The sequence below is a fragment of the Aquarana catesbeiana genome, linkage group LG02 (assembly GCF_042186555.1).
Source record: "Aquarana catesbeiana isolate 2022-GZ linkage group LG02, ASM4218655v1, whole genome shotgun sequence".
Taxonomy (NCBI): Eukaryota; Metazoa; Chordata; class Amphibia; order Anura; family Ranidae; genus Aquarana; species Aquarana catesbeiana.
This window is the reverse complement of record NC_133325.1, coordinates 436,312,507-436,338,933: the sequence shown is the minus strand read 5'-3', so window position 1 is coordinate 436,338,933 and position 26,427 is coordinate 436,312,507. Positions and strand designations below refer to the sequence as shown.

At 43.8% G+C, this 26,427-nt stretch overlaps 1 protein-coding gene across 4 annotated transcripts in view; it reads right to left on the bottom strand.

Moving 5' to 3' along the window:
* The window catches only part of LOC141128315 (uncharacterized), a 162,043-nt gene that overhangs the window by 64,179 nt on the left and 71,437 nt on the right, over nucleotides 1–26,427 (bottom strand). For 3 of the 4 annotated variants that reach the window (XM_073615528.1, XM_073615531.1, XM_073615529.1), the window contains 2 exons: nucleotides 24,394–24,517; nucleotides 5,168–5,300 (listed from right to left, as the gene is read on the bottom strand). In XM_073615528.1, the coding sequence (XP_073471629.1) occupies nucleotides 5,168–5,300; nucleotides 24,394–24,517 (257 nt within the window). The remainder of the gene's footprint in view (nucleotides 1–5,167; nucleotides 5,301–24,393; nucleotides 24,518–26,427) is intronic. The other variant, XM_073615530.1, reaches the window with a different exon arrangement.

Here is a 26,427-nt window from a genome sequence, read left to right as displayed (position 1 = left end):
TTGACCACCGTGATGCAGCTCAGTTTCATGGTCTTGGCAATCTTCTTATAGCCTAGGCCATCTTTTCATGTAGAGCAATAATTCTTTTTTTCAGATCCTCAGAGATTTCTTTGCCATGAGGTGCCATGTTGAACTTCCAGTGACCAGTATAAGAGAGTGAGAGTGATAACACCAAATTTAACACACCTGTTCCCAATTCACCCTTATACCTTGTAACACTAACGAGTCACATGACACCGGGGAGGGAAAATGGCTAATTGGACCCAATTTGGACATTTTCACTTAGGGGTGTATTCACTTTTGTTACCAGCGGTTTAGACATTAATGGCTGTGTGTTGAGTTATTTTGAGGGCACAGCAAATTTACATTGTTATACAAGCTGTATACTCACTGCTTTACATTGTAGCAAAGTGTAATTTCTTCAGTGTTGTCACATGAAAAGATATAATAAAATATTTATAAAAATGTGAGGGGTGTACTCACTTTTGTGAGATACTGTATGTACATTGCAGGGATCGTTTTAACAAACTTTCTTGCAGTCAGATTGCAAAGCATACCTTTTGTTATTCTGAAGTAATAACTGTTTGTTTGTTTGTCATGCTGTGCACTTAGTCACTGAATCTTAGTGGGAGTGATTTCAGAATATCTATCAGCTGCTGCTTTCCTAAAATTTAGATATCTCACCAAAATATATATAGAGGAACGTGGTCACTGGGAGGGGCACTGTCAATAATTTTCGCAGGACACCTATCATCTAAAGGCCTAAGGCAGGCCCTGGGAAGAGCCATACATGTGGTATATTAGAGAGAGACATCTTAGAACTGACTGTGTGGGGTGGGAAAGTAAAATCAGAATAACTTGATTTTTTTCCTTTAACCCCACAGATACATAAAACCTCCAATGATGGGCCAAGTCAAATCAGTGCACCACCACAGTAAACTATTTGCACTGCTCTTTTAAGTGTTTCAAAATACATTTAATATAAGAAATAACAGGCCACTGAGGCCAGGGAGAAGGCCATAGCAAAATGGATTGTGTGCACCTGATTACCAGGCAGACTGATCTGCTTCTCTTTCCTGCCTGTTTGGGGAGATGGTCTGCCTGCCTGGGTCTTCTGCAGCATTTTGAAAGAAACCAAAAGACTGGCTGCTTTGATGTGGATGGCGCTTTTTCCACTTCCTGTGATTTTTCAATATTCTCCTCTTCTTACACATTATCTTCAGAGTCAGACAGATCCTCATCTTGTAAGTGGGGCAATGTGGATTTTCTTATGGCTCAGGCATACTTCTCTGCCTTCTTAAGCAGTTCCTGAATATTATCATCTGCCACATCAACAAAAGTTTTCACAGACAGCAGAACTGACAAAAAAAAAAAGTAGCTGCTGCGAGCACTGGCGAGAGAACCTTTCATCAGTTACTTTGATCTAAGAATGAATGAAGCAAAACACTGGTTCACATTCTCTTTCATTTTCTGTGCAATTGTGGCACAGTCTTGGTAGCTAGTGTTCTGCTTAAAGTCCTCAAGGTGGCTAAGTAGAGACTAGATCAAAGAGGCCAGGGACATGGACATGGTGTCACTCTGGAGGGTTTTAGTATGTTCCGCTCCACAAAAGGCAACAGTAGGGCATGCAATGATGTGAGCTTTTTCCATTTAACTAGGGAGCAAGCTGTGTCCCATCCTGTTATTTGAGATTTGGCAGACCCACTTTTTTAGTTTGAGGAGTCTTTCGATCATGTTAAATGTACTGGTAGTATTACTTGACCAGCATGTGGGGCAGTCATTTAAAAGAGTAAAGCCACAATGTTCCAATATCTTCAGTGTTGCAATGGTATGGAAGCCTTGAAAATGTTCACTATTGATCTTGCTTTATCAAAGATTCTTTTAACACTTGCCTACATGCACCAGAGGAGACCACACATGGTGTGCAGTCCAACATCTTATGGGAATAGTTTTATACGAGATACAAAAAAAGTGGAAAAATAACAAAGATACACCAGTAGAACACACAGCCCCAAGATCATTAATTTCATATCCATTTGATAATTGACTGTAGTATCATCATGTAAAAGAATAATAAAAATGCCTCACTGCAGATCATTCATTTTGGACTCAGTCATGACTCACAGTCACTTTCTGTCATGGGGAGTCTTCCTCCCTAGAGCTGTGTGGTTCTTCTGCTGCTGTTGTGGTTTGTTTAAATGCTGCCACCATATTACTCCAATTGTCTGTTATAATGCTTAAGATCTTCCTCTTTGATATGTCCCACTCATGCAAACATTTGTCCACATAGTGATTTAATTGACTGTGCAGTGTGTGGGTGCCTGGGTGGGATGGACTTTGGGCTACTTGTTCTCAACAACAGAAAAGTAGCATGCAATTATAGCAAGGAATGAAGTCGTGTGACTCAAAAAATATTTTTGTAACAAAACTTGGTTTTACAGAGTAAAGATGTTATATAACACCTAAATCTGTGTCTGTGTAGTTTGTTCAAACCATAAATATATATTGGGAGTGTATAAGGAGTTTTGAAATTGCTTAAATAATGCATTATTTAACTAAACACATTTGATTTTGGTAGACTAAAAGGATTTTAGTCGACTAAAATGTACTGGAGATTTAGTTGACTAAATACGACTAAAACTAAAACAATAGCAGAAGACTAAAATGGGACTAAAAGTAAAATGCCATTTTAGTCCTAAGACTAAAACTGAATTGAAATTTGCTGACAAAATTAACACGGGTGTTTTCTGATTGGACAGGGTGGAGAGGCAGGGTGGTGGCGGCTCAATCTCCACCTCTTTCAGTCAGGCAACACTTTGCATCTATTGAGTCATGGTGCCCAGAAACGGTAGCAGCTGCTATAGCTACTGTAGTACCGGTGTCTACAGTGCATTAACCTTGTACCTGTTACTAAACTGCAAGTTACAGTTACTTTCTGTCTGATAATTTAGCCATATACCCATCATCCATATATTGTGAGGCACAGGCTGGCAGGATTGTGGAAGTTGCATCATCTAAGTTTTGATCTTTCTTACATATATTGTGAGAAAACATTTTATTTTCCCCAGTATCCTAATAAGTTCTGTTCTGGGTCATGGCTTTATAGTGCTTTTGATTGGTATTAAAGTTTCAAGGTCCACGTATTACCTGGTAGTCAGGCGCCCTTATTTTTGTCAGTTGCCCACAGATTCCATATATGCGAGCTAAATGATGCTCAGGTCTCTCTCTCACTACTGTGGGAGCCTACTACTAGATGAACAAAACACTAATGCTGCCTACACACGGTTGGACTTTTCGTCTACAAAAGTCCGACGGACGCCGACGGACCAAAGCTGGCTGACAATCCGATCATGTGTGGGCTTCCCCGGACTTTCAGCTGACTTTTTCAGCTGCAAATCTGACGGACTTTAGATTTGAAACATGCTTCAAATCTTTATGTCGTAACTACGCCGGACCCAGAAATCCACTCGTCTGTATGGTAGTCCGACGGACACAAACCCACGCTAGGGCAGCTGTTGGCTACTGGCTATCAACTTCCTTATTTTAGTCCGGTGTACGTCATCACGTACGAATCCGTCGGACTTTTGTGTGATCATATGTAGGCAAGTCCGTTCGTTAGAAAGTCTGCGGCAAGTCCGCCAAAAGTCCGTCAAAAGTCTGTCGAACAGGCTGTCGGACTTTTGTAGCCGAAAAGTCCGACCGTGCGTACGCGGCATAAGAGAGATACCTTTTGGTGCCTCTGTGTCAGTGTCAGAAACCATGAAAACAGACAGAGACAGAAGTACAGTTAAATCACACTTGTTTAATAATAAAAGTAAATAGAACAAAACGTAGCCAAAACATAGCCAGAGTTCAGGACTGGAACGGATAGTCAGACAAGCCAAACATCAGGGAGCCGGAGATGAGCATAGTAAAACAGCAAGCGGGATCTGGAGCCAGAAGGGATATTAGCCAAGCAAGTCTTTTAAGAGGAATGCAGGAGAGCGTCTCTGTGATGTTGACTAAGGCGCAGGCAGAGATCCTCTGGGCTGGATGGCTTAAGTAGGCAGGAATGACGAGCAGGATATCATCAACAGCTGAGTAACTGTGGAGAGAAAGGAGCTGGCAAATAGCCGACAGCTGAGCAGCCAGCTCAGAAAAGGAAGGGCTAATCCCAGCCCTGACAGTCAAAGGATGAACCGGCACATCTGCCAACACTTAAGCAGACATGTACGGGTGCGCCCACGCGAATGCGTGTGCACACGGCTGCAGGCCATGGCACGCAATCACACATGCCCTCTGCACACACAAAGAGTGAAAGATCTTGGCGCTCAGTGGCCTATTTAATGAAAGCAGTCTGGTCCACAAGTCAGCCCTTCCCTGCTCCTATGCTTCTGTGTTGCTGTATCATTAGATTCCCCATTGTTAAACCGATTTTCCATGGACCTGTCTTTGCTTCTCTCGTGGCTTTGACCCCGGCTTATTCCACGGACTTTGCCTATTGCCTGTCTCAGGTGTATGACCTCAGGTTGATCTTGATCACACTTCTGCTCCTGTTCTTGACTAACCTCCTGTGCATGATCATGGTTATGGCTCCTGATTTTGCTTCCTGTATCGCTCAGCTGTCAAGATCCGCCTGTGAATCTAGAGTGCCTCCTGTTTTATCGGTACCTTGGTACATCTAGAGTGTCTTCTGCCCTGCTGACTCTGTCGTATAGTCAAGTCTCCCTCTGGTGCCTCATCCACTCAGATCTTCAGGCAAGTTCACAGCTGGCAACTTGTGCTTCTTTGGGTGCAGCACTCCCTGTCTCCACCTGCACTCAGCCGCAAGGGAAGCCCTTTAATTACTTCAGCCTCTGACCAGGTATGTGACACTCTGTCAGGTGCATAGTTTACCACTGTGGAAACCATTTGAGCCTGTTCCCCTTAAAACTTGGTGCTCAGATGTGGGTAGTACATTAAATACACAGACAGCTCTTGTCTGGAGTTCTCTTTTAATCTGCATTTAAAATGTAATTTATGGGTGAGCATGCGAGCAGATTTGCATAAATTGTGCTTACTATGTTTTCCAAAACTGAATACGCTATGATTGTGAAGAATCTCTTACAACATACTGTTAATTTACTGAGTGTTCTAATTTGAAACTTGAAAATCTACCTCTCTAACATCAAATTATTGATTTACATACCTGCTAGGAAAGGAAACAGAAAAACTTTCCAAAGCTGAACAGCATGTGAATGATGAAGGCACTTCTAAGTTCTTATACCCGTCTATAGTTCTAAGGTCCTTACAGGGATGTGTACAAGTGTTCACTGGATCCCCTAAAGGAGACACAAGATTACATCATTACCAGTAATGCATGGACCCTACCACAGGTAGTAAAATTCAGTGATGCGGCTGCCTTTGAACCCAAAGAGTGCCCATCTAGAGAAAATAAAAGCTGCCTCTCTTGCTGAAAAGGCTAGTTGTCTGTAATTCTTATCTTCATCTTTGAACTACTGTAGATAAAGACTTCTGACCTTTAGCTGATGTTCTGCATATTTGGTCAAGGTCAATGATCAATTATTGTACCCATTGGGTTAGCAAACAGCCAGGACACCAGCATGTTCGGAAGGTAGTCACCAATGGCAGCCCCCATTTTTCTAGCATAACTTGTTTATTTTAACCATCTGCTTAGGGAATAGCCAGTCCAAGCAGACCTGATCTGTCTTCTACCAGCTTCTATAATAGGTTCTAGAGCAGTTAGCATTGTCTGTTACACATATTAATTAGTCCCGTAAATCATCTTTTATGTCAGTCCAGGGGTATAAGCTGGGAAGTAGATATGTATTTGGCATCTTAACAATGGTTTTTATAGAGTAAAGCAATCCAGAAGAACTTTCTCTGCTGACCCACTGTTGCTACCAGTTCAGGAATCAACAAGAACTTTTACTGTACAATTATCTGTTGTGACCAGGGTGGAATCAACCGGTTCAATAGAAACCGGCCAACATTTGGCCTGTGTGTACTGGAGTCGGTCCAACAGAAGCCGGCCGTTCAGCCGGCTTCCGTCAAAGGGGCATGACCAAAAAAGGCCTGCCGATCGGCTCTCAATCAGCGATCTCAGCCATTGTCCGGTGTGTTCTGACTGTGGGCGTCCCTCTGTCAGAATACAATAGAACAGCAAGGGAGATCGCTGTTCTAGCATCAAACAGTTAGTACAATGGCTCCTCCTGAGCTGCCAGTTTTATTTAGTTCAGCCCTGCTGGGTTGAACAAAAAAAAACTACTAGTGTGTACAAGGCTTAACATTGCTACTACTATTCTCAAGATTCTGTGCCTAGAGTTCCTATGTTTTTTTGGGTATCCTCTTTAGCTCTGACCCTACTTCTTAAAAAAGGGATTGATTTACTAAAACTGGAGAGTGCAAAATCTGGTGGAGCTGTGCATAGAAACCAATCTCCAGGTTTTTTTGTCAAAACTTGACTGAACAAGCTGAAGTTAGAAGCTGATTGACTGCCATGCCCACTGTGACAGATTTTGCACTGTCCAGCAGTGGCGTCCGGGAGAGGGGGGCTAAGGGGGGCTGGAGCCCAGAGTGGTCTCAGGCGTTCACAAATGTATTATTAGCCCAAGCCCGAGCGGGGACCAATCTAACTCGGAGCGCGGCCAAGTGACATAGCAGGTTCCACCTTCTGGAGCCTGCAGTGCCTATGATGGACATCCCACTGGTCCAATGCCGAGACCGAGGGACGTGTGACGTCCATCATAGGCGTTGCAGGCTCCAGAAGGCGGGAATTACAATGCGGCCACATCACTATGAGAAGATCCCCATTTGGTACTCAGGCGGGCGGCTCTCCTCTCCTGTCCTCTCCTCTACTGTCTCTGGCTGCATGCTGTCTCCTGGGATGGGCGCGCCATCTCCGCACACTACAGCTAAGCTGCAGGAGGAGCCAGAGTTCACCGGCACCTGAAATCTGACGTCATGTGTAATGGGTTAGGTAGGTCAGTGCATGTCAGTGTGTGTCAGGTAGGTCAGTGTGCATCAGGTAGGTCAGTGTGGGTCTGTTTCAGTGTAATGGTCAGTGTATATCACTATCACGTAGGTCAATGTATGTTGTCAGGTAGGTCAGTGTATGTAAGGTAGGTCAGTGTGCATTAGGTAGGTCAGTGTGGGTCAGTCAGTGTAATGGTTAGTGTGCGTCAGGTAGGTCAGTGTGTGTCAGGTAGTTCAGTGTGCATCAGGTAGGTCAGTGTGCATCGAGTAGGTCAGTGTGGGTCAGTGTAATGATCAGTGTTGGTCAGGTAGGTCAGTGTGGGTCAGCGTGGGTCAGGTAGGTCAGGTAGGTTAGTGTGGGTCAGTCAGTGTAATGGTCAGTGTGCGTCAGGCAGGTCAGTGTGTGTCAGGTAGGTCAGCGTGTGTGTCAGGTAAGTCAGTGTATGTCAGGTAGGGCAGTGTGTGTCAGCTAGGTCAGTGTGCACCAGGTAGGTCGGTGTGGGTCAGTGTAATTATCAGTGTGGGTCAGGTAGGTCAGTGTGGGTCAGTGTAATGATCAGTGTTGGTCAGGTAGGTCAGTGTGAGTCATTGTGGGTCAGGTAGGTCAATGTGGGTCAAGTAGGTCAGTGTGGGTCAGTCAGTGTAATGTCAATGTGTGTCAGGTAGGTCAGTGTGTGTCAGGTAAGTTAGTGTATGTCAGGTAGATCAGTGTGTGTCAGGTAGGTCAGTGTGTGTCAGGTAGGTCAGTGTGCATCAGGTAGGTTAGTGTGGGTCAGTGTAATGATCAGTGTGGGTCAGGTAGGTCAGGGTGCGTCAGGTAGGTCAGTATGGGTCAGTGTAATGATCAGTGTGGGTCAGGTAGGTCAGTGTAGGTCAGGTAGATCAGTTTGGGTCAGGTAGGTCAGTGTGGGTCAGTGTAATGATCAGTGTAGGTCAGGTAGGTCAGTGTACGTCAGGTACGTCAGTATGGGTCAGTGTAATGATCAGTGTGGATCAGGTAGGTCAGTGTAGGTCAGTGTGTGTCAGGTAGGTCAGTATGGGTCAGGTAGGTCAGTGCAATGGTCAGTGTGTATCAGGCAGGTCAGTGTGGGTCAAGTAGGTCAGTGTAATGGTCAGATCAGTGTGGGTCAGGTAGGTAATTTTTTTGTGGTCAGCATTGATGGGCACTGGTAAGCCAGGCAGCAACCAGCAGATGAGCTTAACCACCCCCCCCCCAACCACACAACAATCACCCCCCCCCCCTTGTCATGCTTGGACTTCGTAAATCAACCCCAAAGTATTGGCATAAAATATGAAAACAACTAAAGAATCTTACAACACTGAGGTTGAATAAAACGTAGGTGTGCACAATTAAAGTGCATGCATAGGCAAAACATTTCTTTCTGGTTTTGGATCAAGTAAGGGATGGTTGAAAAGATTGCAGCTGGTGTTCAATATTTTGGGGGAGGGGAGTGGTGTGGCGTTGAAGACAGACGGGAAGGCGGCGATCCCAACACCCCCCCACCCCCCCGGGAGATGGACAGGAAGACGGCGATCCCCCAACCACCCCCCCTCCCACACGGGAGGACGGACAGAGGCCTCTGCGCCCCAAACCCACCCTTTTTTAAAGCCAATTAGAGCCTTGGGCTCTAACAATGTCCTTCAAAAAATAAAAATAAACCCAGTTGAAATCCATGCGTCCGGAGCCCTGCATGTAGATTAGGGGCTTGGTGCATGGATTAGAGGGGCGGCTGCCACTGGTTAGAACCCCTGTTATTTTAGTTTTATATGTCCTTTTGGGTAGATTTTCCTTCACTTCCTTGTTTTAGAGATGGAAGTGAGAGGAAAGCTCTTAAAACGAAGGGCAAATTCCCTGGGTGTAGTGTTTTTATGTGGGGGGGCAGCCACCCTGGACTGATAAATAAACACTGCTAAAAGGGTGCTTCAGAGCCTCACTCCTGGCTGTGCAGCCAGTGCAGTTCAGATAAGGGAGTCACAAGCTTACAGTGCTTTGAAAAAGTATTCACACTCCTTGAGATTTTCCACATTTTGTTATGTTACAACCAAAAATGTAAATGTATTTTATTGGGATTTTATGTGATAGGCCAACACAAAGTGGCACATACTTGTGAAGTGGGAGGAAAATGATAAATGGTTTTCAACATTTTTTACAAATAAATATGTGAAAAGTGTGGCGTTTGTATTCAGCCCCCTAAGTCAATACTTCGTAGAACCTATCGCTGCAATTACAGCTGCAACTCTTTTTGTGAATGTCTCTGTCAGCTTTGCACATCTAGAGAGTGAAATTTTTGCCCATTCTTCTTTGCAAAATAGCTCAAGCCCTGTCGAATTGGATGGAGAGCGCTTGTGAACAGCAATTTTCAAGTCTCGCCACAGATTCTCAATTGGATGTAGGTCTGAACTTTGACTGGGCCATTCCAACACATGAATGTGTTTTGATATAAACCATTCCATTGTAGCTCTGGCTGTACGTTTAGAGTCATTGTCCTGCTGGAAGCTGAACTTCCCCCCCCAAGCTCAAGTCTTTTGCAGACTCTAATGACCTGTACACACGACTGGTTTTGCCATCAGAATAAACTCCGAAGGTTTCTCCGACGAAACTCTGATGGAATTCCATTCAAGCGGACTTGCCTTAACACGGTCAAACTAAAGTCCGACCAAAGTCCGACCGTCCAGAACGAGGTGACGTACAGCATGTACGACAGGACTAGAAAAAGGAAGTTTAATAGCCAGTAGTCAATAGCTTCCATCTCGTACTTGCTTCAGAGCATGCGTCGTTTTTGGTCCGTCGGAACAGCATAAAGATGAGCGGTTTTCCCAATAGGAATTGGTTTCGTTGGAAATATTTAGAACATGTTCCATTTCTAGGTCCATCAGAATTTTCAAAAAAAAAAGTCCGATGAGGCCTACACACGATCGGAATAGATGATGAAAAGCTTCCGTCTGACTTTTTCTGTCAGACATTCCGCTCGTGTGTACGCGGCTTAACAGGTTTTCATCTAAGATTGCCCTGTATTTGGCTCCAACCATCTTCCCATCAACTCTGACCAGCTTCCCTGTCCCTGCTGAAGAAAAGCCTGGTGTGTTCAGGGTGATGTGCAGTGTTAGTTTTGTGCCACACATAGCATTTTGCTTTTAGGCCAAAAAGTTCAATTTTGGTCTCATCTGATCAGAGCACCTTCTTCCACATGTTTGCTGTGTCCCCCACATGGCTTCTCGCAAACTGCAAATGGGACTTCTTATGACTTTCTTTCAACAATGGCTTTCTTCTTGCCACTCTCCCATAAAGGACAGATTTGTAGAGTACACGATTAATAGTTGTCCTGTGGACAGATTCTCCCACCTGAGCTGTGGATCTCTGCAGCTTCTCCAGAGTTACCATGGGTCTCTTGACTGCTTCTCTGATTAATGCTCTGCTTGCCTGGCTTGTCAGTTTAGGTGGGCGGCCATGTCTTGGTAGGTTTGCAGTTGTGCCATAATCTTTCCATTTTTGGATGATGGATTGAACAGTACTCCATGAGATGTTCAAAGCTTGGAATATTTTTTATAACCTAATCCTGCTTTAAAGTTCTCCATAACTTTATCCCTGACCTGTCTGGTGTGTTCCTTGGCCTTCATGATGCTGTTTGTTCACTAAGGTTTTCTAACAAACCTCTGAGAACTTCACAGAACAGCTGTATTTATACTGATATTAAATTACACACAGGTGGACCCTATTTACTAATTAGGTGACTTCTGAAGGCAATTGGTTCCATTAGATTTTAGTTAGGGGTATCAGAGTAAAGGGGGCTGAATACAAATAATGCATGCCACACTTTTCACATATTTATTTGTAAAACATTTTGAAAACCATTTATCATTTTCCTTCAACTTCACAATTATGTGCCACTTTGTGTTGGTCTATCACATAAAATCCCAATAAAATACATTTACGTTTTTGGCTATAACATGACAAAATGTGGAAAATGTTAAGGGGTATGGATACTTTTTCAAGGCACTGTATCTCTCTGGCTGTCTGGATGCTTTTGAAAAATAGACTGGGGTTTGGGGGGTACTGGTTGCTAAAATTAAATATTAAAACACTGTCACTGACTGACCACCAGTGTGTGCTGGGGGATGGGGGGTTAACAACACTGCCAGTGGCCGAAGTATAGGGGTCGCTGAAGTCGCCATGGCAACCGGGCCCCATGCTGCAGGGGGCCCTTGAGGGCCCCTTGTATATCTCAAAAGGAGGAGCGGCAGGGACGGCTGAGACCGAGCTCCCGATCCTCAGCTGAACTGTAATCGGCACTGTGCGCGGAGCTGGTCACACTTAATCCTCTTGTATTTTATTGTATTATAACTATTGTCTCCCTTTTATATTGTAAAGCGTTGCTTAAACTGTTGGCGCTATATAAATCCTGTATAATAATAATAATAATAATAGACCTAAAGTGAAAGCAGTGTGTGCTGTGCTCTTTGTCTCTCCCTAGAGTGCAGTACCCGGCAGGAAGAAGTAGGGTAAAGCACTGCCGATCTTTAAAAGGCTTTCTGTATGTATGTGTGTGTGTATGTATGTGTGTATGTATGTTTTATGTGCATGTATGTGTATGTGAATGTATGTGTGTGTTTGCATGTGTTTATATGTGTGTGCATTTATATATGTGTGTGTGTTTGTTTATATATGTGTGTGTGTATTTATATATGTATATGTGTGTGTATTATGTGTGTGTGTTTATATATGTGTATGTGTGTGTGTGTGTTTAGATGTATGTATGCACATTTTATGTATGCGCGTTTAATCCTAACCCCCTATAAGTGTACAATCAGAACTGATTTTTTTTTCTTGCTTGTTCAAAGTACCAGCAAAAAAATGCTGCTCCTTTGAAAAGCAATCCATGCTCAGATCGCTTTTCAGAGGCATTTGACACCCGGTAAAGAGGCAATATGTTGCCTCCTGAACGCCTGTTTTAACCCCTGTAATGCATCATTACTATGCTGCAACTGCATGCAATGCACACAGTTGCAGAGTGGTTGCAGTGAAACCCCATTCACCTAGGGGTATACTTCAAGGGTGCCCTGATTGAAAAAAGATTGATAAACACTGGCATAGAGGAACTGATCTCTCCATTTTCCTTGGGCAGCCACTGAATTCCTGCGGGAAGGAGAGGAGGAGAAGCAAGGGGAAATGGAGAAATCGGTTCCTTTATATGCAGCCACCCACTTGCGACTGGGCCCTGGTGTTCCACCACAGGGCTCGGAGGAAACAGCCCTGTCCTGGGGTCAGGGGGGCCCTTCATGGTTTCTTGCATCGGGGCCCTGAAGGTTCTAGTTACGCCACTGAACACTGCTATTAACCACTGATGTGTGTATATGTGTGTATGTGTACGTGTTTGTGAGGTGGGGGGGGGATTTAACAGCACTGCCACTGACCAATGCAGGGGGAAGGGGTTAAATAATACGGCCACTGCCCATTAATGTGTGTGGTGTTGTTAATAGCACTGCCACCGACACCAATGACAGAGTCATTATTGCGTTCGATAACATCAATGCTGGGGATCATTACTGTGCCCACATGCTGGGTGTTATCATTGCAGTCACTGACACTAATGCTGGGGGGTTAGAATTGTGCTCATTGACACAAGATGGTGAGTTTATTATTGCAGTCACTGACACTGTTGGGAGTTAGTTTGCTGCTTCTGCCACCAATGCTGGGGGTTATTGTTGCAGCCCCTGAAAGCTATGCTGGGGGTTATTATTGCATTCCCTGACCCCAATGCTGTGGCTATTATTGGGTCCTCTGACACCAAAGCTGGGGGATACTATTGAGTCCTCTGACACCAATGCAGGGGGTGTTATTGCGGTCACTGGCACTAATGCTGGGGCTATTATTGTAGCCACTGACACTTATGCTGGGAGTTATTATTGCCGCCCCTAATATAAATGATGGGGATTATTATTGCAGTCCAGATCTTGGGATTATTATTGAGTCCTTTAACACCAATGCTGGGGGGGTTATTTTTGCCGTTACTGACATTAATGCTGGGGGTTATAATTGCTGCCACTGACACCAGTGTTGGGAGTTATTATTGCATCCATTGACACCTATGATGGGGCTTATTTTACTCCCCATTTTGCTTCAGTGTACATTGCAATACATTGCAAAAAGGCAGCAGGACCAACATTTCAGTGCATTACAGCCCATTCATTCTGAACAGGCTGCCTAACTCAACACACATCAACAAATGAAAAAAATGCCACTGTGCGGTCTAGCGCTGCACTTGAGACTCTTTAACATTTTTAAGTTATCCACTAGTGATCTAGATGTTCTCTATTGAAATCACCTTCTTGGGCTGCCTTCTCCATTCCTCTGCATTTCATCCACATGCTTCCCCATGATTGACTGCTCCCCTTGACACTGATTCATAGTAACCTGGGTGGCGGGGGGGGTGCAGTTTGGAATAAATATTTTAAAGCTGATCCCTTTGAAAACATCTCCTACAGCGAAACACGTCAAGGAGGCTAGTGCCGACATCATCACGCTGCCGGACCCGCTAGCAGTCCGTTTGTCATACTGCACTGTATTACTTTGCATAATGTGAGTACCTTTCTCTATTCTAAATAAACGTGATTTAAATCTTAGCCTTTATTTTGATATATCCCTGCTGGAGAGGCCTGTGGTTCCCATCATTTGGTCTGTACATGAGAGTGCACTTGGCTGATTTCTAGCACCATACAGACCTTCTATAATTTGGGATCTTGTATTCTGTTAAGAGGTCAGTGTTTTCTATGTGGTGGTGAAATTCTCAAGAAGTCACAGATGAATTTATGAACAATCAGTGGTGGACTTTGATGTCTTTTTATATTTGCATGATTTGCACAATTTGCAGTGTTTGCACATTTTGAATGGACTCATATGGCAGATTGAGACTTAAAGGCACAACGCAATATATTTTGAAATTATATTGTTTATACATTTTTATTTAAATGTGTACTTCTGTACACATTTTTCATTTATTTTGTTTTTATATGTATAATACTAAGTTTTAAGATTATTTTAGATTTTGGCATTATTGCCCTGGGCATGGGATGACCTTGTCCCTGTTTACATGTGTATGTAGGTGGGATCAAGTGATTGCACAGAGATGGCCATGTCATCAGTATGACTAGACTGTCATTAAAAGTGCATTCAGTATGAAGAGGATAGCAGAACATAATATTGATTTCCTGCTGTTAATCACTGTCAATATACAGCGTAGCGTTCAACTGCCAAAATAAGGGTAATAAATGTGTTTATTTAAAAAAAAAATCATTAAATATGTATTGAGGCGATTAATAGTAGAGGCAGATAAAGACATTGTAATTCTGCAGTTTCCAGGCCATTTTTAATAAATACATTAACAAAACCAATTACCATTAACATTTTTTTTCAAAAGCCATCTGCTTGGAATTTCTCTGTTCATCCTAAAATATGCTAGTCTTCAAAGGGGCAGTGTTGACGGCACAATTTCTTACATAAAACTATTGTCATATAAGAAGAAAGACTGACACCTGCTGGATTCTAATGAAAATGAAGAAAAAACAGCAAGGGAATGTCAATGCAAATTGTGTATGCAGTTCTTTAAAAAAAAAAAAAAAAAATGTAAATGTGTTGATTCTTATTTTTTAAGTAATATGTTTTTCTCTTTCTTCTGCAAAAAAAAAAAAATTACCTCTATAATTTGACAAGGTTTGAAACTATTCATTACTATCCTTGATCTGTACCATGTGCATTCAGGCAAATCATGTGTAAGAAAGGTAATGGGGTCTGTTAAAGCTGTGGGAGGTCCAACTCCCCACTGCAAGGGGTAACTGCTTGTTTTGCCTAAGGTATGCTGAATAAGGTGATATACTAACATAATTTATCGCTCCTGCAGGCTTCCTGCTCTTCATGCAACAAGTGCCCCAAAGTCTTTTCTCATCAATGCCAAACAGGTTGCAGTTTTCTGACTTCATCCCATACAACACAGGATCAGTAGTCCTGCATTGTACGGGAGACTGCTGAGGGCCAAACCATATTTCCTGACGCCAACATGGCAGCATACTAGTGATAGAGCTCCGCCTCTTGACCACTCCCTCGGGACCAGTGAAAAGCATAATTTAAAGGCCTAGTTAGGCCCCACCCCATTCTTCTTTTTTTCCTCATACCTCCACGCACCAGTGAAGAGTAAGCAGTGTTATGTCCCCACCTCTGCCTCAGAGAAGTATCCCTCTGGGTTCAAGACTTTCCCAGTGCGAAGTCCCAGTGCTCGGGCTGCGCTGAGGAGCCTGTGACCCCCTTCTGTGGGTCTTGATGGGGCCCTGCAGTGTTTCCTTTTTAGGAACGAAATCAGCCATCAGATAAATGTCTGCAGGCTGAGGCTTAGGGGTGCCAGCTAGTTCTTTCCTTCTCTCTTACAGTGCTGCCTTTCCCTTTTTCTGTCTTTTCGGTCTGTCTCCCCAAATCCTGTTAGGTGTTCTCTCTCACCTTGGTATACCTCTCAGGTGTGTGCTTCCCATGTCTCAGTTTTATAGTGATATTTGATTTTCCCTCTTGCTTGCAAATGTGGGGGTCAAAGTTGCGTTGCCTGTGGCGTCCGCGACCTCCCTATAGAGTGAGAGCAGCCCCCAGGTGCTCTTTTTCTTGGCTGGGGCCGCTCTGGATGATGTCAGTGGGTCGCACCAGGTGGCGCATGCAGCTCGCCGGCGGGGATGGCGACCACCATCTTGCTTGTGGGCAAAAGCTGCCCTCTTGCCAGCAGCGCGGGTTGGAGTCCTGGCGGAGACCTTTAGCTGTCCGGGATAATTTGGGGGGGGGGGCTGCCTGCTTGCCTTTGATGCCTGGTGGAACAAGGCTTCCTTTACCTGGATCATGTTTCCTTTGATTCCTGGGTTTGTTATGAATTCGTATTTTTTTCTCACTCTTTCCTGTCAAATTCCTGCTCTCACTAGAAGTAGTGGTCTCATTCAGGTATCCAACCAGAGCAACGATATACTCGGTCATGGCTAAGGGGGCCCTATGGTTGACTTCACAGGCTGTGTTTGCTGTTTTGTGTTTTGCTGCAGAACAAAAAAAAATGGTGTAGGTTACCTTATAACAGAAAAACTTTTTTTGAGATCGGAGACAGCCACATCAGGCAACCTTTCCCACGACCCATAAGTGAAAAACATTGGATACACTGCGGGTACCCACTAAGTCCTTTGGACGAGCGCATGCTCAGGCTCTTAATGTAAAAGGCAGAGTTGGCCCGCTCCGCAGGTATCTGGACACATGTTGTGCAGGTTCTTGGGTGAAAATATCAGGCACTCATGGACCTATTTGGGAGAGTCCTTTTTGCTCCTCTTTCAGACCATTTCTCTCCCACTAGGCTGCCAGATTCACCACAACAGCAGGTGGACTTCTACAATACATACAGTCACTGCTGATCCAGGGGGTCATCATACTGGTTCCATTCACAAAAAGGGGATCTTCAGATGGAGTCCATTCAAGCAGTGCAGACAGACGGCTAGATGCGATTACTGAATCTTCAGGATGCCTACCCTCACATCCTAGATTTTTGTCTTCCTAGCCAGAGGTCTTGAACAATTGCTGGCGCACCAAAAGATCTTTGTTTACACCCTGCAGATATATGGCTTATCAATTTAAAAAAAAAAAAAAGAGAAAGCCAGCTCTCTTCAACCCAACAGTTAGGGTACCCGGGGGTACTCTACCGATTCCTCTGTTTTGCTTCAATCGGGGAAAGAGGTGACAATTAGGAGGATAATTCTGAGGACAGAAACCTCCGCTTGTTTGGCGCTTCTTAGTGCCTCAATATTTTGGACACAATGTCATCATGCATACCGATGGTCCCTTGAGTACCTGCACCAGTTTTCAGTTGGGATTCTTAACTTGATAGAGGAAACAGAATCTAGCACATTTATTAGTGTCACTCAGTTTGAGAAGGAGTCTGCGGGTGGGGCCAAACAGAGAGACCTTCAACAAGTCACGTTCCGTTAGACTGAATTGCTGTTAGGAATCATGTTGGCAAGACAGCCGGGAGGGCGCACTGCGAGTGTCTGTTGGTTCAAGGCAAGTGGAGATTCCCAACCAAAGGAGATGGTCTCAAATGCGCTGGAAGTTCAAGTAGCTTTTCTATTTTTATTTTTTGGCACTTTCTGCCTTGCTACACAGAATATAGAGAAGGCTAGGCTCTCTGCATTTGGACAACAGGGCAGCGGTTGCCTTTATTCAGCAGGGAGGTATTTGCAGCAATATGCTATTGAGAGAGGTGAAACCCACCATGTCTGGAGCGGAAAATCACCTACAAATTCCAAAGCAGTTTACCCTCCAAGGAATTTAAGCAATTTTATCTTCAGCAGTAAGATGGAGATGGCTTTATCAAGAGTCAGGGAGCAAATCTGGTCTGCTCCCGCAGAACAAGAAACAGAGAATAAAGCCTTTCCCCAGCAGATTCCATCCTTCCAGATCCAGAGATTCTAGATTCGCCCATCAAACCCAGGCATCAGACAGTGGTTGAAGGGGACACAGGCAACCTTTCTTAGAGTGAAGGAGCCAGGATGGTGCACTTTGCAGGCATCTGGGCAGAAACGAGTTCTGAATAATAACAACAGACAGTCCTCTTCACTTCCCACAGCAATCACAAACTTGAGAGAAGTCTGACTCGGTGTTCGCATTCCCAGGCAGAGGGGACAGACGCTCTGGTCTCTCCTAGAACTGCAATCTTCCCTATATATCTCCCCCGACATCTCTCGTAATGGGATTCCCCTGGAGGCTGTCAAGAGAGAGCAGAGTAGCCATGGCCATTCCTCCATGTTGGCCGCGAGGGCCTTGGTTTTCCCTGAACACCCACTTCAGGATGCGGAGGCTGATTCCCCTCTGCACATGTGCAGGCTGGAGCTGCAGGCATGGTGACTGAGGGGAGAGGTTGTAGAATCTGGGTTGCTCCAGAGTGATTTCTACTTTGTTGAATGCTAGAGGACACTATGTCGACGGCGTCTGGGCTGAAGTCTGAAACCATTTGCGTTTCTTTCTCGGCTTTTATCCTGCTCTGTCTCCAGTGGTGACTGCACTAGGCTTCCTCTAGGCTGGATTGGATATAGGCCTTAACCTATACTCATTGAGGTTGCAGGGGTCGGCAGTCATGAGGATTCATCCACCAAGAGGGAGAGTCTTTCCCAAGTAAGATCGGTCGTTGTAAGAGGATTTACTTTCCGTTCAACCGGTTGCTTCGACAGGGCAGTGTTTGGCTTGGGACATTACCTACAGAGCATTATCTATCGCAATATCCTTAACCAGAGGGATGTCCAAGATTCAGACTCTTGGAGCTGCAGAAAAACATAGTGCTTTCTTCCCAGAAAGAGTAGAGTTGTGTACTGTAGGTCACTTCATACCAAGGAGAGCGACGGCCCTACATTTAACAGATGTCTGAGCATTACCTAACTTTTCAGAAGATCACACAGGAAAGTCACGTGGACGTGTTCGGAACATTGAGGAAGTAACTGTCCACAGTTGTTCCTTTTAGATCATCTATTCAGCCTTTCGTCGTTCCAGCTGGGAATCACCAGGGAAAAGTAGCTACTGCCTTGATTCTGGCAGGCTTGGCTGTGCATGAGGAGTGAGGGGCTGAGAGCCTCCATCAACGGTGACTGCGCAATGTATCAGAGTGATTGCAGCCTCATGGGCAGCCCATTTGAGAGCATCTGTGGAATCCATCTATATAGAGGTATCCTGATCATCACTGCATACCTGTTTAAGTGTTACAGAGTAGACATGGGTGCCTTGTCAACAGTGGACTTTGGAGGAAGGACTATTCAGTCTTCTATCCTATCCTAATTCAAGATTGATTTGGCAAGTAGAACCCACCCTGTCAACTAGTTATTTATCACTAGTATGCTGCCATGGTGGCGTCAGGAAAACGGAAAATTGTATCAAATACTTACCGTAATTTTGCTTTCCTGATGCCAAACCATGGCAGCATGCAGTCCCACCCTTGTACGTTTCGGGATGTAGCTAATGACAAAAATGGGGTGGGGCCTAACTAGGCCTTTAATTTATGCTATTTGCTGGTCCTGAGTGAGTGGTCAAGAGGTGGAGATCTATCACTAGTATGCTGCCATGGTTTGGTGTCAAGAAAGGAAAATTACAGTAAGTATTTGATACAATTTTCAGTTTTTGGAGTGTCAGACAGAGGAGGAGAGTACCTGGGGCCAGGGAAGAGATGAATAAGGTAAGTAAAACACCTTATTCCTCACTCCCTAGGCAAAATGAAGAGTTAACCTTTGCAGCCCACTGTAAATCTTTTTTGGACCCTAAATGTTATATTGTTATAGTTATTCTCTACACCTAAAACACATGATCTTTTCTGCTTTCATGACACAAAACAATTTAATATACAAAAAGGTAATAGCACAGAAGTAGACAGACAGAGACATCATACAAAGGAAGCCTTTATTATTATATGATACGATCTAGAGAAGTGTACAATATAAGCGAAGGTGACTGAAGCCAAATGATTTCATGTAGGGCAGAATAAAAGATGTCTTTGTAACAAAAGCATAACAATAGCACAAAATGTTTTACCGAAGTAATTGGAGCGCTGTTATTGTTTGCCGTTCTGTAATTTAGGTACCATTACAGTTAATAACTACAGGTTACTTTTTCAAATAGTTTCTCTGTTTCTACCATGTTGTAGACATTGGGACATATACAATGTGGGAAAACTGCAGGTGTTTCTTAGTTGTCCCCCCTGCCAGGTTTTTTCATCCACAACAACATTCTAGTAAACACGTAATGAGGCTTTCCAGAGAATCAGCTCAACTATATATTGTCACTAGACACTTCAGAGGTACTGAGTGTAATAAATCCAATACTTCAATCCAATACAGGCCTAGAGGTCATGTTATTGTATTGGCAACAACCTACCTTATAGTCAGTGAAGCAGAGCATGACTGAGGCAGCCATCTTTGCTGCATGGGGGGGTGACAAAAATGAGTGGCATCCACCATTGGCACGACTCTGGTGAACAATAAGGTAAGTATAACTGCTTCTTCTGTTCTCACGTACAAACATTAGCATTTTCCCTTAGCAGTGTGTGTGGGGGGCACTGCAGAGGTCAATATTTTTTTTTTACTGAGGTTCTGGTAATCTTGTGCAGTACCCTCTAGTGTGCTACTAGATTAGTGCAGGGAAATTTAAGTTATAACTCACGGTTAGCTTGTGAGTCTGAAATTTAATCAGGGTTTACTGCAGGTCAGGCTGGATGACTCACAGAGGCAGGTCTCTGGTACCTCCCCCCTGGGTCTGGCAGTTTGGAGACATTTCTAGAAGTTAGGGGCAGAAGCCAGGAGGACTGATCTGCATACTTGAGGGAACTTGGCCAATCCTCAGGCAGAATGCTTTGGCAGGGTGGCTGAGTCAGGTGTGTGTGTGTGGAGGGGGTTGCCTACAGGCTAAACCTGGGCTTGGGCAGGAAGATCTATTCAGCATCAATGTTTAAACAGGAGTCTAGCCTGAGAGCAGTGGGAGCAAAGAGGGCAGAGTAAGTACGTACATCAGCATATCCAGGGATTCACAAGGAGAGAGAGCGCTACATATAGCAAACTTTCAAGGGACAGCACTGTGCTTAACCCTTTATGCCTTGTCCCGGGAGATCTTTAGAGCAGCTGGGTGGGCTGCTAGACAAGCAGCCAAGAGGGCTGGTAGTTTCTACAAGCGGTGAAGTTGGGAGCAGTTCCACAAGAGGAGAGGACATACTCCTGCATGCAGCTTTTTAATATTCTTTCCAAAGGGGCTGAGAGCTCCTGGCCCGTAAGGGACTTTGCCACTGATCCAAGAGACTGGGGGTTGATTTACTAAAACTGGAGCATGCAAAATCTGGTGCAGCTCTGCATAGAAACCAGTCAGATTCCAGGTTTTTTTGATAAGGCTTAATTGAACAAGCTGAAGTTAGAAGCTGATTGGCTACCATACACAGCTGCACCACATTTTGCACTCTCCAGTTTTAGTAAATCATTCATTGGGTGTTTCTAGCAAGGAGAACAGTTTAGTATTTTTTCTCTGTACATAGGAAGAAAGTTGTACTCATCTGTTGTTCTTCAAGTCAAATTGGGCATCCCATAATCCCTATACGCTAGCCAGGTTGTTTTCCCCAATAAAACAACAAACACAAGCCCATGGACTGATTTCTTGTGTCTGAATGCAAGTTGAAAATGCTTGTTGCCTGGTTGTGCAGGAATAGGGGAGCCAGTTCCCAGCAGCCCTTGCAGGGGTAGTGCTACACTTGCAAATAAAATACTCACTGTACCTAGCTGGCTATGCTCACTCCTTCTGCTCACCCAATGGCTGATATCACATCCTAGCTGCTCCCCCAACCGCGCATGTGCACCGGCCAGCCCAGCCACCAACTGCGCACACACACACGTGTGTGTGTGTTATGTCTGTTCATGGAGGTGAAGAGGTGGAGGTATTCTGGCTCTCTTTTGCAGGGCGGAGCTTTGTGGTTTGGTGTTGGCTTTCCCAGCCTTAGTTGAATGTGTGCAGTTGGTGGCTGAGCTGGTCGGTGCGCATGCATGGCTGGGGGAGCATCTGAGTGATGAGTGATTTAGATGAGTGATAAGTGATTCAGCCTTCGGACGGGCAATGAGTGGTTTGTTTCTGCTCGGCAGGAATGTGACATAGTGGGAAGATGGAGCCGGATGATGGCATCATTGGCCGCTCGTGCCGCTTTGTGGCATCCAACTGATGGCTTGGCGCCATTTTAGACTTTATTAGGAGCTATTGTGGTTGGATTTGATCAAGAGGCCAAGTGGCACTGTTGGCTGCATAGGAGTGACTTATGTGGTTTACTGCAATTAGGTCAGCTAGAGGATGGTTATAGGATTATTAGCAGGGCTTTTTTTTCTCAAAAATAGGCGCAGGAACTCAAACTTGACCCCCCCTCCCGCCTGATACACACCCTGCAAACTGCATCAAATAGTGGGTGTGGTCAGATTTAACCAACAGTGGGGTGCATAGTTGAGGGGGGGGTTACACACAGAGTGCAAAGTTCAGTGGTGTGCTGTGTACATAGATAGTGTAAAGTTCAGGGGTGTGCTGCATACAGAGTGCAGAGTTCAGCCTTCTTCCACAGCTGCTTATTTCTGCATCTCCATCCATATCTCACTTTCACCCCTCTTCAGTTCTGATCTCTGTATGCAATCTCCCCTTCACTGCCCCCATCTTCTCCCCCTTCTCTTTGAAAGCTCCACCATCTTCCAGATGTCTTACTTTTGTTGCTGTAAAAAGCTGAAGCACCCAGACAAATCTAGTACCTCCCTGCACGCTGTAGGTGCCTCCGCCTCTCTTATCCAGTTGGGGTGTCGGCATCTGCACTGTTCCCTGGGTACCTGTATCTCTCTTGTCCCCATCCTGCACTCAACGGGAGCTGCTCAGGTGATCAGATCTGTGGGAGCCGTTGGGAGACAAACTGTCACTTGTAAACACAGAAGCCAAACCTTGATTCCCCAGAGGTCCCCCCCCCCTAGTGAGTAGATTGCATTCATATTTTTGACACCCAAATGCATTATTTTACATTTTTCTACATTAAACCTCATTTGCCATGTATTTGTCCACCCCATTAATTTGTTCCAACCTTCTTGCAAGGTTTCCACATCCTGCAGAGAAGTTATTGCCCTGCTTAGCTTAGTATCATCCGCAAATACAGAGATTGAGCTGTTTGTCCCATCCTCCAGGTCGTTTATGAATAAATTAAATAGGATTGGTCCCTGGACAGAACCCTGGGCGACCCCACTTTCCACCCTGGACCATTCCAAGTACTCCCCATTTATCACTACCCTCTGAACTCGCCCCTGTAGCCACTTTTCAATCCATGTACTCACCCTATGGTCCATGCCAATGGACCTTACTTTGTACAGTAAACGTTTATGGGGAACTGTATCAAATGCTTTTCCAAAATCCAGATACACCACGTCTACGGGCCTTCCTTTATCTAGATGGCAGCTCACTTCCTCATAGAAGGCTAATAGACTGGTTTGGCAAGAATGATTCTTCATGAACCCATGCTGATTACTGCTAATGATACGTTGTCATTACTAAATTCTTGTATATAATCCCTTATCATCCCCTCCAAGAGCTTGCATACAATTGATGTTAGGCTAACTGGTCTGTAATTCCCAGGGATGTATCTTGACCCTTTTTTAAATATTGGTGCTACATTGGCTTTTCTCCAATGATCTGGTACCATTCCAGTCAGTAGACTGTTCGTAAAAATTAGGAACAATGGTCTGGTAATTACTTGACGGAGTTCCATAAGGACCCTCGGGTGCAAGCCATCTGGTCCCAGTGACTTATTAATGTTAAGTTTTTCAAGTTTATTTCTAATTCTGTCCCCTTTTTTACACTCATCCCCTATGTGCCTTTCGTGTTCTATCTTAGCCGCCCTGATTGCACACTTACATTTCTTGTTGCATTCTTTGTAAAGTTGGAATGCTGATGATGAACCCTCAGCCTTGTATTTTTTGAAGGCCTTCTCCTTTGCCTTTATAGGCATTTTTACATTGGAGTAAAGCCACCCAGGACTTTTATTAGCTCTTTTTAATTTATTTCCCATTGGGATGCACTGGCTAAACCCTTATTTAATATGCTCCTAAAGCATACCAATTTTTCCTCCGTGTTCTTTGTTCGTAAGATTTTATCACAATTATTATCTTCTAGCAAGGATCATAGTTTAGGGAAGTTTGGTCTTTTGAAATTCAGTGTCTTTATATTCCCCTTATGTTTCCTATTTGTGTGATTTCTACTAAAACTAATTGATCTGTGATCGCTGTTTCCTAAATTGCCCCGTATTTCCACACCCGTGATCAGGTCTGTATTGTTGGTAATCAGTAGATCTAGTAACGCTTTCCTTCTCTCTGTCATTTCTTGAAGTCTAGTCTATTCCCATATTCAGTTTTATATGAACTTTTTCTGAATTTTTTATGGATGTACTACTGAGGATATAGTATTTTAGCTGCTATAAAGGAAACATGTGCTTGCTGTTGCTCCAAGCGAAAAGATGATAGTTTTATCTTAATATATATACCTCATTCTTTCTTGCATACATTTCTATTGATAACCTCTTCCTATTGCACACTGTTCACACATAGGGGGTTATTTACTAAAGGAAAATCCACTTTGCACTGAAAGCACACTTGGAAGTTAAGTCGCTGTAGATCCGAGGGGGATATGCAAGGAAAATAAAAAACAGCATTTTAGCTTGCACATGATTGGATGATAAAATCAGCAGAGCTTCCGCTCATTTCAGATCTACCCCTAAGATTTAGAGCGACTGCACTTCCAAGTGGATTTGCCTTATGTAAATAACTCCCATAGTCAGTTCTTTGTTTCTTGTCCTGAAGTGAGACATGAAGAACAAGCAGTATCAAAAGAAACATGAATGTTCTTACCTAACCGCCTTCGCAACACATCATCACCATTTATGCTTGTTTCTACAATTCCATCAGTATTATCAAATGATGGCTGCCCTGGATTCTCACATTTTGTACTCTCTGTCAGGTTGCATCTTTCCTGCTGTGAAAAACATACACACATGCAATTATATCCCATTTTTGCATTAGGCAACACACAAGTACTGAAAAAGATTCAAGTGTCAAACCATAGAAAAATAGGCAAAACAGTAAAAAAAAAAAAAAAAGAAAGAATACCTGAATATCATTTACTAACATGTTTGTATTTATAATGACAGACTAATATAATGTTCCATATATTTAGTGACCGTGTTTAGAACCCCTTTTTATAACTTGCTATTCCAACAATAAAGAAACTGATTTTAGCCTAAAGTGATTGTAAAGGAATTTTTTTTTCATAAATAACAAACAATGGTATTGCACAGAGCGGCCCTGAACCTCCTTTTCTTGGGTCCCCAGTCAGCGCTCCTGGCTCCTCCTTTTCTGCAAGTGCCCCCATAGCAAGCGGCTTGCTATGGGGGCATTAATGCAGGCCTTGATCCCAAGCCATATTGCCTGCATTTATAGACACAGACAATATGGCTCGCCCCATCCCCAGGTCCCTCGTCACAGGAATTCGACTTACAGCAGTGAGAGTCGATGGCTCCTGCTGCCTCAGCAAAGCTTGTGAGAATGGAGAGAAAAGACAGAGCAGCTGTAGATGGGAACAGCGCTGGATCAAGTTAAGAAAATCTTAGGGAGGGTGAGGGGCGATACTGATACCTAAACATTTTCTACCTTTATGCAGGTAAAATATGTTTAGGCTTTAGAACCACTTTAAGTTAAACAGCAAACTTTCCAACAGCCTATACTCCAGTTTTAAGCCAAACTAAAGTCACAGAAATAGATATCTGGTTAACCAGATATTGACCCAACCAACCTCCATTTTCATAGCCTTTCCTTCAACAATAAAGAGTTTTCTTGGTTTGGAAGGTGCAAAATTATTAAAATGTCTATCTTCCCAAAATTCCTGCACCTCTTATCGGCCCTTCCCTATGTGATACCCATCGCTTTTCTCAAACTGGTTAATGTGGATTTTCCAAATTTGTCCGGTCTTCCAAAAACATAGAATTCACCAAGAACTTCTCTCTCCTCCTAAAGTGAATGGGGGGCTTGCTCCTACATATTTTTTGGTCCTGTCCACACATACAATCCTTTTGGACCAAAGTTAGAAAAGTAGCACATAAATTAATAGACTTTACACTCCTCAGTGATCTTGCCTTTTATCTTTTACACCATCCCTCCTAAAACCTACACAAATCTATTCTATGCCACTTAATTACATTCCTCTCACTCCCTCCTATTCCATGTTCTCTATTTCTAAACAGTATAGGGCAGAATATAGTATGCTGATTTCTTAAAAAATATATGTAAATATAACCACAATAATCAATAAATAAAATGGCTGGAGCAAACGTGGCAAAAAAGGATGGTAGATCTAAAAATTGTGAACGTAGTGAATGTAGCTGCCTGTAACATTGGCTAGTAATAGAAACAATAAACATAAAAAATTCCAAGTAAAAACAACGTGCATCTATAAACCAACAAAGTGTGCAGTGCAAACACAAAAGTGCAATGTGCAACTTTACAAGGTGATGACTAGCTAATATTCATATAATACATATGTAAAACTGACATCAAAAAAGGAAAATGACATAGAAAAAAACGCATGAAAAAAATGCATATAAAAGTCCGTTTAAAAAAGTAGTGACAGCAACGTGCTAGCATGCACACGTTGCAATTAAAGTGCTGAGGTGAGCCACATCCAGTGTTTTCTTCGTGCAAAAAAAACACTCAGGTAGGTAATGGCCCCTTACCTTAGGGTAATAGGGCAAAAGCATGTATCAAGATGGTAATTAGGGCGTCCACCTATAGTCTCCGAAAGACACGTCCCTCACTGTCCTAGATCCAAGGATGGGGTCTCCTCAGGTAGAATGCGGGGGAGGATTGTAGGTGTAGGGAGTAATCGGCAAA